This window comes from Anoplopoma fimbria, chromosome 21 (assembly GCF_027596085.1).
Source record: "Anoplopoma fimbria isolate UVic2021 breed Golden Eagle Sablefish chromosome 21, Afim_UVic_2022, whole genome shotgun sequence".
In the NCBI taxonomy this organism is placed as follows: Eukaryota; Metazoa; Chordata; class Actinopteri; order Perciformes; family Anoplopomatidae; genus Anoplopoma; species Anoplopoma fimbria.
In genome coordinates this window covers 5069890-5083476 of record NC_072469.1, presented here as the reverse complement: position 1 = coordinate 5083476, position 13587 = coordinate 5069890, and the positions used below count along the sequence as shown (strand labels likewise).

The 13587-nt window shown below is 40.0% G+C and overlaps 1 protein-coding gene across 1 annotated transcript in view; it reads right to left on the bottom strand.

Annotated features, from left to right (window-relative positions):
• Positions 1–13587, bottom strand: part of myo3a (myosin IIIA) — a 65640-nt gene that overhangs the window by 940 nt on the left and 51113 nt on the right. Inside the window, 10 exon segments of the mRNA XM_054622582.1 lie at positions 201–446; positions 4671–4711; positions 6147–6247; positions 9848–9992; positions 10085–10989; positions 10992–11270; positions 11273–11451; positions 11533–11656; positions 11750–11836; positions 11946–12108. Coding sequence (XP_054478557.1) covers positions 201–446; positions 4671–4711; positions 6147–6247; positions 9848–9992; positions 10085–10989; positions 10992–11270; positions 11273–11451; positions 11533–11656; positions 11750–11836; positions 11946–12108 — 2270 coding nt within the window.

Sequence of the window (13587 nt, the reverse complement as noted above, 5' to 3'; positions counted from 1 at the left end):
TTTACCCTAACGATCACCAAAAAGGCAAAATGGCAAATTAGTAATCGCAGTGTAGAGCTTTGATTTGTTGCACTATTCTGGACCACTGACAGGATACAAAGACGCACCAACAGAGAGGTCACATCTATGACCTTTCAGTTTGGCAGCCGTTCCTGTGATCCTTTCAAATCAAACACATACTGCAGAGGAGAAGGACATACCTGTCGTCACATACAGGTCTGGGAGGATCTGGATCGGTGACGGCCCTCTCTCTGGTCCGTCTACCGGCAGCGGTTGGTGACAGCTCTGTGGACAGGCTGTCGTCCATGGACCCTCTCCTCTCTATGGACGGCCTCCTCTCAGACATGCTGTCGGGGGACGTGTCCTCCGTGGAGATGCAGGGCTCAGACCTGCTGGAGGACAGCGTCTGGTAGTAGTGGTCATCCACATCCAGCAGCTTCCCTGGACTGGAGCACAGATAGAAGGGATGCAAGGGTGTTAAGAGGACAGACTTTAGTGTTAATCACACAGAAATATATCAGCAATTGCTGGTTGTTGTGCTAACAGTGGCTTGTTTGAAATATTTTTAACATATTGCCAAACTCTACTGGGGTCAAGCTATCCTCATACAATATATATATATATATCTTACGGAAAATTATTCATCATTTTTTATGCGTTTTGCAACACGTGTCAATTTCTGCATGTTACACGCATTCCGTCTTTTCAAAATAAACTTCCGTCTTCACAGGAAAATGCTCGAGAAATACTCCCCCCAAACAATTTTCAGCAACAAAACTCCTTGGTTAAGTTTAGGAATAGATTATCGTTTGGGTTAAAATAACAATTTAAGTGCCGTTATTGAAGTAGCGTCCTCCTGACTGAAATATTGCTGACTGTTCAGCTATTCAGAGGAAGCAAACAGTCAATGTGAAGCATGAACTGCAGTTTGGCTGCATGGATCTGGAGCAGACAGCTGCATATGAAAATGAGAGCGTATCTGTTGCATGAGATGTGTGCGTGAAAAACACAACAAACATTACAGCAGTGGTCGTTGCAGACACACTCTACTGTTCACTTCTCAAGTTCATGTTGTTGTCCAGACTTGCATCTTGTTAAGACTAAGAAATTCCAAATGAATCAATCAAATGTAGGTTGTATACTGTGGGAAGTGGTTTTGCAAACACACCAACTATAAATGGTTCAGAACCGCCCAAAAAGTTTTATATTTGCATGTATTTGTAAAAAAGTTGAGGAATCAACTTATAACGTGCATTGACAAACACTAAAGAAGAATGTAATTCGTGATTTTCTGAGACAAAGGAGACCTAAAGAGACCCACTGATGCCTTTCAGCCTCTGACAACTTCTTACAGAGGAAGACACACAGAGGCTTAATATAGACTCCTCCTGCAGGCAGCTGACTGCAATCAGGACGTGATGGATCCCAGGTGTGTCCTCTCTCAAAGAAACTAAAACTTTGACATAAAATATCCAAATATATGAATGTAAAGCATTTTAAAACACATGACAAAGGGTTTATGTGGTACAAGAAACCATTTATCTTAAAAAAAAAGTTAATTGGATACATTATCAGACAGTCTTTCTTCCCTTTATGGCATTTATTTGTTTATGTCGCTTCGTCGTATATCTATCATTGTAACTGCATTACTTCAGATAGGTATTTGTTTTTGCTGTTAAGTAAAATTGGCAAATATTTTCTCTTTCTCTAAATTATCATTTAATTAAAGCCAAAATCCTGTCTATACAATGGCTGAACATTATGAATCATAATTACAATTTGAGAATATGTTCAAACATCACTTTACTTAAAAGGCTTCTAGATTTCCTTCTCTTAATGAGAAACATGTTTCATTTTTTTTGTATCTTTGTTTGACTTCTCATTTGATCTTGTAGACTAACTTTGAATACACACGACAAATATAGTTTATTTGATATCTGATTAATTCTCTCATTTAGATATTGTCAAGATGTTTTGTTTTCATTCACAACATTTTAACTTCTCTGTCAGAGAGGACACAGGACTGTGATCTATTTGCCTTGATTGCAGCAGTTTGCCTCAGTATGTGTGGTCTATTTAAAGCCTGTTTGTTCACTGATCTGTAAAACAACGATAAATTGTGGATTTAATTCTGCCATCTGAACAAATATATTTCTTAAACATCAAAAACAGAACAGATATTGTTAGAGTTGGGTTGATATCTGCAGAAACCTAAAAGTTTAAACTTCCTGTTATCACTGATTGCTCCTTTTTGAGATCACATGCTCTCTAGGTCTGGAAGATAGAGGCTAAAATATATATTCTGCATCGGGTATTCAAGTCGGTGTCCTGGTGAGACTTTAATTTGAGACACTTCTTTTGACTGACAAATAACTAATTACAAAATAAAGAATAGAAAGAGGATAATTATCAAGCCAACAGTATCTGCCAGTACATAAATTGTCCATCAGCATCCCACAGCCTCACCCGCAGCAGAACCTTCACTCTGACCTCCACATGAACAGAAGTGAGAAAAATAGTTTCCATGTGGAGATCAATACGTCTCACACATTATTAACATACGCTATTGGAAATCAATGTCGTCATGACTACAGCGCTGCAACATCAGAAACATTTTTTTGCAGTAAACTCTTGATGATCTCATTCTAAAGTTGTGATGAGTTTGAGGCTCGAGCTGACCTTCTAACCGTAGTTTTAGAGGCCCGGTGGACACACAATCATCCCGCTGATGAAGCATGATGAATGTCCCCTCGATGGTAATTATTTCACTGTTCTCTGGATGAATTATTAAATTGAAACAGACTTTAACCAGACTGCAACAGCAGGTTCTGACAAATGAAGCCTAATGCAGAAGTGTCTTAAAACTTGCATTCTCTCTAGTGGCCATCAGGGGGCGACTCCTCTGGTTGTATAGAAGTCTATGAGAAAATGACTCTACTTCTCTCTTGATTTATTACCTCAGTAAACATTGTAAACATGAGTTTATGGTCTCAATCTCTAGTTACAGGTCTTCTTCAATACAGCATGATGTTCATTTAGTAAATGATGGTCCATTTAGAGTAACATAGACCATAAACCAGAGTATGTTTTAGGGCGGGGCTACTGTGATTGACAGGTAGCTACCAGAGCCGTACACAGTGTCTCTACATCACTCCTCAGCAATTCAAATATGGTAACTTCTGTTCAAGATGTCGGCAGCTAAAACGCTAAACTCAAGGCTTCATAACAGCAGTCCACAAACCAATGGGTTACATAACAATGACTACGTCCACTTCTTATATACAGTCTGTGGTTTTTACACACAGATCTGGATCAATACTGAAATTGTATGGTAAATAATGACAATACTGGCATTGTGGTAAACAAAAATTGATCTTTTGATAGTTTCATTACAAGTTTCGAACCATATTATGCCATACTGTGATTGGTTACGCTTCTTTCTTAACTTAAAAATCTAAACTTCTACTGGAGGGATTGGCACAAATCCTCAATTCTTAGAGAATGTTTGCTAATGACTTTAGGGATCATATGACTTTTTCTTTAGCGCCACAAGGAGGTTGACATTTGCTGTTTTGAGTGAAATATTGCAACAACTATAGGATGGATTATCATCAAACTTAATTAATGTCCTCTTGAATGAACTGTAAGAAATTTGGTGATATTTTTAGATATGTTTCTTTTAGCTGGTCATGCTTAATTCCAGTTTTCTTTCTCTGTTTATGTTCAACAAACTGCTTTTTTGCTTCTATTGGAAACATAAACCAGTACTTTCTTTGTTCAGTGGAATTTTCCACAGGAAGTGCATCATAGGAAAGATTTTATGAGCTGGAAAAAGGTTGAATAACCATTACGTCAAATCTTTTAGATCGAGGGTACAAAGCAGAAATGTAATAGATTTTTGCTTTAATATTGGCAATAAAGTAAAATATCTGTGGTTCTCTATCTTTCTGATTAACTCTGCCTCCCTATTTCTCTTTTTGTTCGCCTTTACTCCCGTTTCCTATCATCACCTTTGTCTCCTGCTCAGTTTTCAGCCCTCTTACCGCCCACGCTCTCCCGTCTCCCATCATCCTCTGCTGTCAGCTTCAGCCTGAGATGCTATCTTTCCTGCTGACCTTCTCATCCTTAATGATGCATGTAAACTGCTCCTGTCCATCGCTGGCTTTATTTATCTGCTAACAAATGATTACCCTTGATGTTTAGCACTTTGTGTGTGTGTGTGTGTGTGTGTGTGTGCTTGTCTATTCAGACTGCTGTGATGAAGTACCGTGGCCTCTTCTGTTCAGCACGGCCCTATCGCTCCATCGTCATCCCCTCACTCTGGGCGGTACGCTCACCTTGTGGCCTTTATGACGCATGCATTTACATGGACGCACGCATCCACACACGCTCTCTAGACGCTCAGCAATATATATCACACACCTTACCTCCATACTAATAATTCTAAAGCCTGACATAGCGGATTTACATGAGGCTAATTAATTTCACAGACGATGTGCGTAGTTCTGCAGGTCATTAAGTCTGGACTCAGACACCGTCCTTATGTTGGTGCTGAGCTGCAGTCATTACTCCTGACGTTCAGCTGAGCAGGCGGGCAGCAGGCCAACCTCTTAAAAACAGTAGCGCCGGGGTTGTTACATTTAGGTTGAAATAAGAAGCGGCACACTTACTCCTCTTTCCTGGGCTTGCGTTTATCATCCTGGACAGACCGCTGGGTGGAGAGAAACAGAGCACAGATAACTACGTGTCAATCAAACACTCCTTATCTCTGTGTTCAGGAAAAAGTAAAAGAAAGTAGTTTTAGAACAGCGGTTCCCAACCTTTTGGCTTTCAACCCCTGAAAACGAACGCTGTTGGGCCCATGACAGGCTGCATTCGTTTACAAGTCGTGACCAGTTAGACAAAGAATAATTTAAGCCATGCTAGCAGCAGATTATTGGATGGATGTCCATGCAAGTTTGTACTGATATTCATAGTTCCCAGAGGAGGAATCCTGGTGACTTTAGCATTTACCTGACTTTTCCTCTAGAGCCCTAGACTGTTGGACAAATATTCAAAATTTGGTTGAGACCAATTGCTGTGTTTCCAAGCACATATTTTAACATGCATTTTGAAGTATCGCATTAGGAAACCTGTATGGAAACAGAAAAATTCAATAAAACTTAATAAATTGCACAACAATATTTTTATGCTTGCTGGAGGTGGATTTTGACTTTGTCGAAATATAATTGATTCGCTAAATGGTATATGGAAACATCTTTGCCAAATAAATGCTGACATTGTGAACATTTAACTCGCATGATATGTTTGCATTTAAATCAAAGCACTCTTGTAACCTAGTGCAACCTCACAGAGCTGCTAGCATGGCCATTTTGGACTTTTAGTTGATGAAATAAGATCATTTTCTAGCTTAAAGTCTAGAAAAAAACATGACTTTGTGATGTAGATAAGGCATTTCTTTTCAGCATATCCTGTCTGACTCATCCGCTTTTTTTTTATGCAAAACCCTTGGAGGGTTGTTAACCCATTTTGGAAACCACTGTTTTAGACGTTTTTGTTATTCATTACTTAATTAACAAAAGGATTTCTAAAATCATTACCTTAAAGACCTTCAGTGAATTTTGCTCCCAAGCATGTGATCAAACTTGTTAATGATTAATTGAATCATAATCTGGTCAATCATCTTAAAAAAAAGTAATGCAAAAATTTCGTACTCTTTTACAAATTTTGATTGTCTCCATTATAAATTGATTCAATTATTGATTAGATGCATTATACAGTATCTAACTAACTCATCTAAATCAAAGTGACGGCATTGTAAACAAACCTTAAGTGCTGCAAAAAGAGCTATTTTGTGAGGAGCTATTGCTCGCTGAAATTGAAAATAATTACATAAGAACAACATTGAATAACAAGCATAAAATAAAAAAACTGCTGAAGAAAATGATTTGTCAAATGTACAAAAGAAACTCTGGAACATACAACTTTGTACATATGGGACATATGCAGCAAAGAAAAAATTGCCGATCAATACTGCATTGTGGAAGCCGATAGCTGGGGAGGTAGTTACAACGTCACATGGCAGCTGACAGAAAAACCTTTTGTTACAGTAAATATCTAAAATCGTTCGTCTCTTTGTGACTCACATGAATCAGGTTGTAATAGGTGGAGTCCTCCGGTGTGTTGAGGGTCTTTGGCTGCTGGGTCCTGCGGGGGGTCCTCGACTGTCTCTTGTCAGCTGAAGAGACTGTTAAAAACATCAGACCGTGGTGTTATGTTGATTGTAGTGAGCAGTTAAAACTACACATAATGATTCCTGTTAGAAGAGTGCAAAGGAACTAAAAGAAAAAACTGAACCTCAAACAATTTTTTTACACATCTGCAATACAAATAAAAGAATGATGACTACAAATGATAAAACCTAAAAAAAGATCAAAACACATGGAACAAATTTGATGTTCAGAAGCAAGCAAACAGTCAGTTACCACTTATCGCCAGAGGGGCCGCCAAAGAGAACGAAACACAGATCTTCGAGATTAAACTTTTAACAACATGAGGTAAAGAAATCTAGTGTTTTATTTTCATTGTGACGGAATTTAGAGGAGGATTGGACAAAAGCTACCGGTTTATATTAGGGGGTTTGTCGATCATTTTAAACTACACCATCACATTCTGAGTCTGACCATCATGATCAAACAGCTCCAGAGCCGTAGGGATCATATCAGACGTGGCTGGTTGGAGAGAAACTATTGAGTGTGATGTGGCACCACGCTGACCTTTGACCATGTCGTGCTTATTGAACTGCCCTCCACACAGACTGCAGTTTGACCCTAGGGCCTGCCAGTTTGAATTTTCCAACACAGATTATGTGAAACAACCTTTGACACAAACAAAGTGTCCTATAACTTTGTAACGATCCATGTTTGATTCCCTGCATTGTACTGAACACAGAGAGAGAGAGAGAGAGAGAGAGAGAGAGAGAGAGAGAGAGAGAGAGAGAGAGAGAGAGAGAGAGAGAGGCGTGTTTGTGACCAGCTGGGCGGCTTTTCATGCATAAAATGACATGTGTTGCAATCTATCATATTTGTCACGACTGTTACATTATTCCTCTTTGGTCATGTAACTGTAATTGCAATTATTAACATATGACAACGACCTTTGCTTTTTTCTCATTATCAATCACTGTTCATACAAGAAGAAACCGAGAAATCCATCATGTGCAGAAGCTCTCAGGTGAAGAAGGGGAAAAGTCATATATGTAATATCATTGAACAACTTCATCTAAAAAGGTCATTCTGTAATGCCCAAACAATTTAAGCCGCTTTCACACACCCTCTTATTAATTCCCGCCATAATTGTTGGAAACGCTTGCTCGCAAAATGAAATTTGACATTTGACGACCTTTCCCCATGAAGAACAATGTGACCGGCATTGTTCAGCTTTCATTGTGTGCGTCACAAATGATTCTGATGAGGTTTATTGTGTCGATGAAATTTACAGCTTAGGACTGTTGATGGAGGAAATGACCTAGTCTGAAAAAGCATCATTTAATTGGAACTCTCAGTAGCCGTTGGAAATAACACGGATAATTTATTCTGCTTTACCTCAGGCATCGTGCTGTGCCAAAGAAAAGCCTGTAAAGGGCAAACATGCACGGATAAAATGAACACTGTACATTACTGGAAACTCCATGTGGAGTAATGTGTGTATGATGTTTCACTCTTACGCCTTTGTTTACCATCAATGTAAAATGTGACAGAAGCAGATCTAAAAGCACACCTGCAACTGCATTTAAGTCAATTTCACCTAAAGATCAGTGGACATTTTAAGGAATCATGCATATTTACTTTTATGCCCAGAGATAGATGTGAAGATAAATATCACTCATGTCTGATCGGTTCACTTGATACTACATTACATTACATTACAGTCATTTAGATATCCAAAGCTGACTTACAGTCAGTAGTATGTTACATATCATTCACCCATTCACACACTGATGACAGGCTACCATGCAAGGTGCCACCATCAGACATTCATGCAACATCCAGTCCACACCGATGGCAAGCCTTCAGGAGCAACTTGGGGTTAAAGGACACATCGACAAGCCGGGTACAACCACCGGATTGGAGAACACCTTGCTACGCCTACTAGAGCTAGCAGCCAAGAAGCTTAGCTTAGCATAAACACTGGCAACAGGGGGAAACAGCTAGCCTGGCTCTGTTCAAAGTAAACAAAATTCTATCTATCACTGATATTGCACAATTCCGCAAACTCAATGAATTATGCTGCATGCCAACTTTAACAAATTCATTTTTTTTCCTACCATACTTGTACATGGCAACTACAGCATGTTTTAAAAGCGCTACATTTGAAATTGATAGCATATCTGTGATTGAGGGATGGCCTCCACGCGGCTCTCAACATGGGGATGGCTGAGCCGGCGGCTAGGAGCTAACAGTGCCAACAGCATGAACAGTGCAAACAGCTGTTAGCTCACTTGTATAAAGCTTCACATGCATTAACATGCACGCACAGCCGGACCGGCTACGGAAACAAAGCACAAGCTCTGATTACAACACACACAAAGGGAGAGCGACGTCATTGTCCGCTCAGGTAGACACTACTCCACTACATCTTTACATGGCAAATGGTTGTTTGCTTTATTAAAGCTCTGATTTCAAATAAGCACTTTTATGGAAAGATGGTCTGGCGTTCAGGTGTGGTTAGGTTTAAGGAAACTAATTCACTTAAAGTTAAGGGTAGGGTCTGTAACAGGATGTGAGTCATATGAAGTTGGGCTTTGCTATATGCATATCCACCATCATAGCCGCCACACATTTCCTTATTTCTGCATTGGGACTAAAGCAACTTTTTGGGCGTAATTATTGAGCTGCCGAATTGTCCAATATGAACGTAATTCCTAAAGACACTAGACTTCCCATTAATACATTTTCCTAACGTATAATGTCAAACATTTAAATGCTTAGAATGAACAAACACAAAGGTATTTTAAGCCTAGACTCTAGATTTTCTAATTAAAACTCAATAAGCCACCAAAGATCAAATAAATGGCAGAATACCCACGATGCTGTCTAAGAAAAGGCAATCATTGGTATTATTACATAATTATTACATTATCTTCTCAGGACACCTGAACCCAAGGCGACGGTGACATTTTAGCTGTCAACTCCGTTTTGCTAAGACGATGAACTTTCAATTTTTTCCGTCTCCTCGCCGCTCGCCACCTCGAAAGCAATTACACCTATCACCCGTGCAAATCACATTTAACTTTTGACGACACATTGGTGGAGAGAAAGCGCTTCCTGTGTTCGGCACTTGACTTTCCCAGGTTTCCTGATCTAATCGAGGATCAAGACAGAGAAAAGCGAACGGCGATAACATCAACTTCTTCTGTGAGAAGACCGTAATAAAACCTCTGCGTGTTTTTTTTTTTACATAAAAAGACGCAGGATTATTCTCAAACAAGAGCAGTGTGGAAATAGCTTACACAAGCCTACACACCTTTACATTTTAAATAATAAAGACTGAAAAAGCAGCATTCCTTTCTCAAATACTGGATTTTTACAATCAAAGTTTGAGAATAATCCTTTCTTTGTGGAAGTGTCCAAGCAAAAAAAGACTATTAAAGGATGGATAAAGCAAAAAAAAAATAGATAAATGTCCTCCTCAGACAGGCAGCCTATTTTACTTAATGATCTGATGGCTACAAAAAACAGAGCCAAGAATGCACATTAACCTCGGGTCAATCCTTGCCAACATTATGAATTATATTTATTGCTTTATAATCTGTTTTTCCACAGAGAGCCAATCTCGATTATCTTACTTGATTGGTGATTCCGAGGAGCATAGCCATTGATTGCTTTTCCTCTCACAAACATGCCATTGTTCTCCGGGTTTGATTGATGGGCCTGGATGATCTCATTCAACTTATGCTGCAGGGCCACGAAGTCCTGGGAAGTTTTTGTGATCTATTGGAAAAGATATGAGAGTAAGACTATATGAGGGAGGGGGGGAATAGGAGGTGATTGGGAGGAAAATAAAATGTGTTTAATGATATTACCTGTTTGGAGAAGCTCTCTAGTCGTGCAGCTTCAGTCCGCGCTGTTTGCTTGTTGACCTTCAGGTTCTTTCTGTCCTTGTAGCCTCTGAAGTTGCTCTGGATCTTCACCGCCGCCTGCTCTTCCTCCAGTCTGTCTCTTTCATCGTCCGCCTCCTCTTTGTGCTCTATGATCACGTCGGTCACATCCAGGGCCTCCTCTTCTGCCTCCTCTTTAGTTTCCTCTAACTTCACTTCATCGTTGGCAGCTTCTTCCTCCTTTGTTTCCTTTTTCGTTTCTCTCTCTGCTTTCAGTTTCTTCCGGTCCCGGTGGCCTCTGAAGTTACTCTGAATGACAGTAGCGGCCTTTTCCTCGTCCAGTCCATTCGAGTTCTCCGCAGTGGCGTCCGGCTGTGATTCTGGCACTGATTCTTCCGTCTGCGTTACCTGTTCCTCTTCACTTGGAGGTTCTGGTGTAGCTTCTGTCTCCTTCTTCTTCGTCTTCTTCGGGAGCTTTCCTTCCTCCTCCAGTCGTTTGCGCTCCTTGTGGCCGCGGAAGTTGCTCTGGAGCACCACGGCTGCTTTGGCCTCGTCTCTGTCTTCTGACTTCACGTCACTTGAGGAAACATCTGCTGCATCTGGAGCTTTTGTTGATTCTTCTTCTGTCTCTGTCGCCTCGTTGCCGACTTCCTCTGCTGGTGTTTGAGCTTCGGGGACTTCTTCCTCTCCTGCAGCGCTGCTCGCTGTGGCCACTTCTTCTTCACCCGCGGGACTTTTTGCTTTCTGTTTCTTAGCTGGAATCTTGCCTTCTTCCTGCAGCCTCTTCCTCTCTTTGTGACCTCTGAAGTTACTCTGAATGACAGTGGCAGCCTTGGTTTCTTCTTCTACATTAACAACCTCTCCCCCTGCAGCTGTTTCTTGTCCATCTCCTCCTTTTTGTCCTCCGCCTGCTCTTCTTTTCCATCATCTGCTGCCTCAGTCACCTCTTCGTCTTCCACTTCTGTGTGCTCTTCATCTTCTGGCACCTGTGTGTGATCACTGTCATCATTCTCCTCTGCTTCATACGTACTTTCATCTTCCTCCTCATTCCCCTCTTGTTTATCAGCTGTCTTTACCTCCTCTTTGCTGGTAGACTCTCCCTCTTGTTCCGCCACTGCCTCCGGAGGTATCTCCAACTCGGCCCCGGCCATCGTCTTCTTTCTCTCCTTAACTTTTTCCTCTCTTTGTAGCCCCTGAAGTTGCTCTGCAGAACCACGGCCGCCTTAGTTTCATCTTCCTCGTTAGCCGCTCCGTCGACGGGAGCAGGGGAATTTTCTTCATCGGCGAGCTTCTCTGGTTCAGGAGTCTCTTCCTCTTTTTCTTTAAGGGCTTTCTCTTTCTCTTTAGCTTCCCTACAAACAAACATTTGTCAGAAAACATATATATATTTTTTTTTTAGTGCTTTATTGTGTAAAATTTCATCTCTTTCATACTGTTTTCTTTTGAAGCTTTTCCTTTCCTTGTGGCCTCTGTAGCGAGCCTGAATCTTGGTTGCAGCTTTGTTCTTCTCATCTACCAACTCCTTGTATTTCTTTTTTGCAATATAGCCCCTGCAAACTGAGGAAGGTGAAAAGAGAAACATAAACAAATGAAACACACACCAACTTTAGATTGCGTTTGATATATTATTCCATCTCAGCTTGTTCTTACCAGCCTGAAACTGGACGATGAAGGCCTCAAACTTTGCTTTGCTTTTGTCATCAGCCGCCCTCTTCCGAACTTTATGACCTCTGTAAGCTGGAGGGTGTGAATCGAAAAATTCAAAGCGTGAATTGGCAAGAAAAACATTGGGATAACTTGCTGGCTTCCTGTTCCAGTAGATAACGAGAGTGTACGGTTTATTAACCTGACTGCAGCACCAGAGCGCTCTGTTCTCGCTCCTTTAATATCCGCCGGTATCGCTTGGCTCCCAGCCAGCCTCGGACGTAGGCCTGGAGCAGAATGATCCGCTGTGTGGCCTGCTGCACCATCAGGTTCAGGTGTTCAACGTGGTAGTACTTGAGGAACACCTGAGAGTGGGGACACAAAGAAAGAATTTCCCTTCTCAACTCTGTTTTATCTTTTTTACATGTTTAGTTACTAATACTGCATTGGATCAGCAAGTTGCATTTGTTTCTTATAAGGCGAGACACTCCAGACCAAAACATTGTTTATTCACGCACTGATACATTTTGAAAGTTTGAGCTATTTTGTGTTCTTTCAGTACACATTTAGGTGATTTTTACTACTTTGTCTATTTGCTTCTGTAGATTTCTCTTAAATTCACCAAAAGTGAGCCATTAGATAAGGCCTCATTTGCATTAAAACATAACATTTTGAAAAACCTGTAATACAAAAAATAATTGTCTAAATGTAAGTAATCAACTGGGGAAGTTTCAATTACGATATATATTAGTTAATATACTTTACCCTATTCATCTGCAGTGTCTTTAACTACATGTATGGAATGTATGGTATTCTACAATAAATATCTTTAAAGGCTGTTTTCTCAAAATGAGTTTTTTCCTCAGACTGAGCAAGAAATCTCTACTTCAATAGCACTTACATACACCAAACTTTTCAGTTTCATTCCAATCTATATTCTAAAGGTTTTTTAAAGAGGGGTATGTTCATATGTCATTCAAAACCTGAATATAAAAATGTTTTGCCTGAAAACTTGGAGAAAACTGATTTTTTTTATGGCTTTTGACAGTATCTTATGATTTATGAGGAGTGAATAAAAGAGATATCCAAAATTCCCTAGGCAAAAACCTTTGACTCCCATTTGTCAACAAAATGCAACAAGAATTCTAAACCTGGCTTTACCTACTGTTCAATTTCTGTTCTTGAAATGTATGCAAATTAGCACATATTTAATAAGAAATTGCCTCATTTGCATATTTCAACAGCGAATTTCAGAAAACTTGAAAAAGAAAAAACTAATTGTCTCAAGAAATCCACTGGAGAAGTTTTATGGTGGTATCCTTCAGTTAAAATGTGTCCCCTACTCACTTGTAGTGTCTCCCCTCATGCTACAAGTTTAAATCTTAATTATATTTTAGAAATCAATGTGAATCAATATTGTTCAAGAAAGCACTTGAAAAGAGAAAGTAGCCTCTTACCTCTGAGGTGACACATGTTTCAATAAAGTGCAGTGTAGCATTTAAAATACTTTCTCATGCAAACAATCTAACATGTTCTACTGGAAATTGGTAGAGTTGTGGAGCGTTAATGAACTACATGCAGTCTTGATTAGCATGTCGTTGCCTTCATGGCTATTAAATGAGATTAGGGAATCAAAACAATCTCACATGGGCTTTTATTTTGTTGTCAGTGCTATTGGGAAGCAAGTGGGAAGGCATGAGGTCCTGTATCTGTTATTTTTGTGAAAGCCTTTGCTGCACTAAACTTTGGTAAAATGACCTCAATGTGTTGCTCAGTGACACTTAAATAGAGACTTTTAGGGCTTGAACCCAGGAACAGCAACTCATTTAAAATAAAATAAAGTT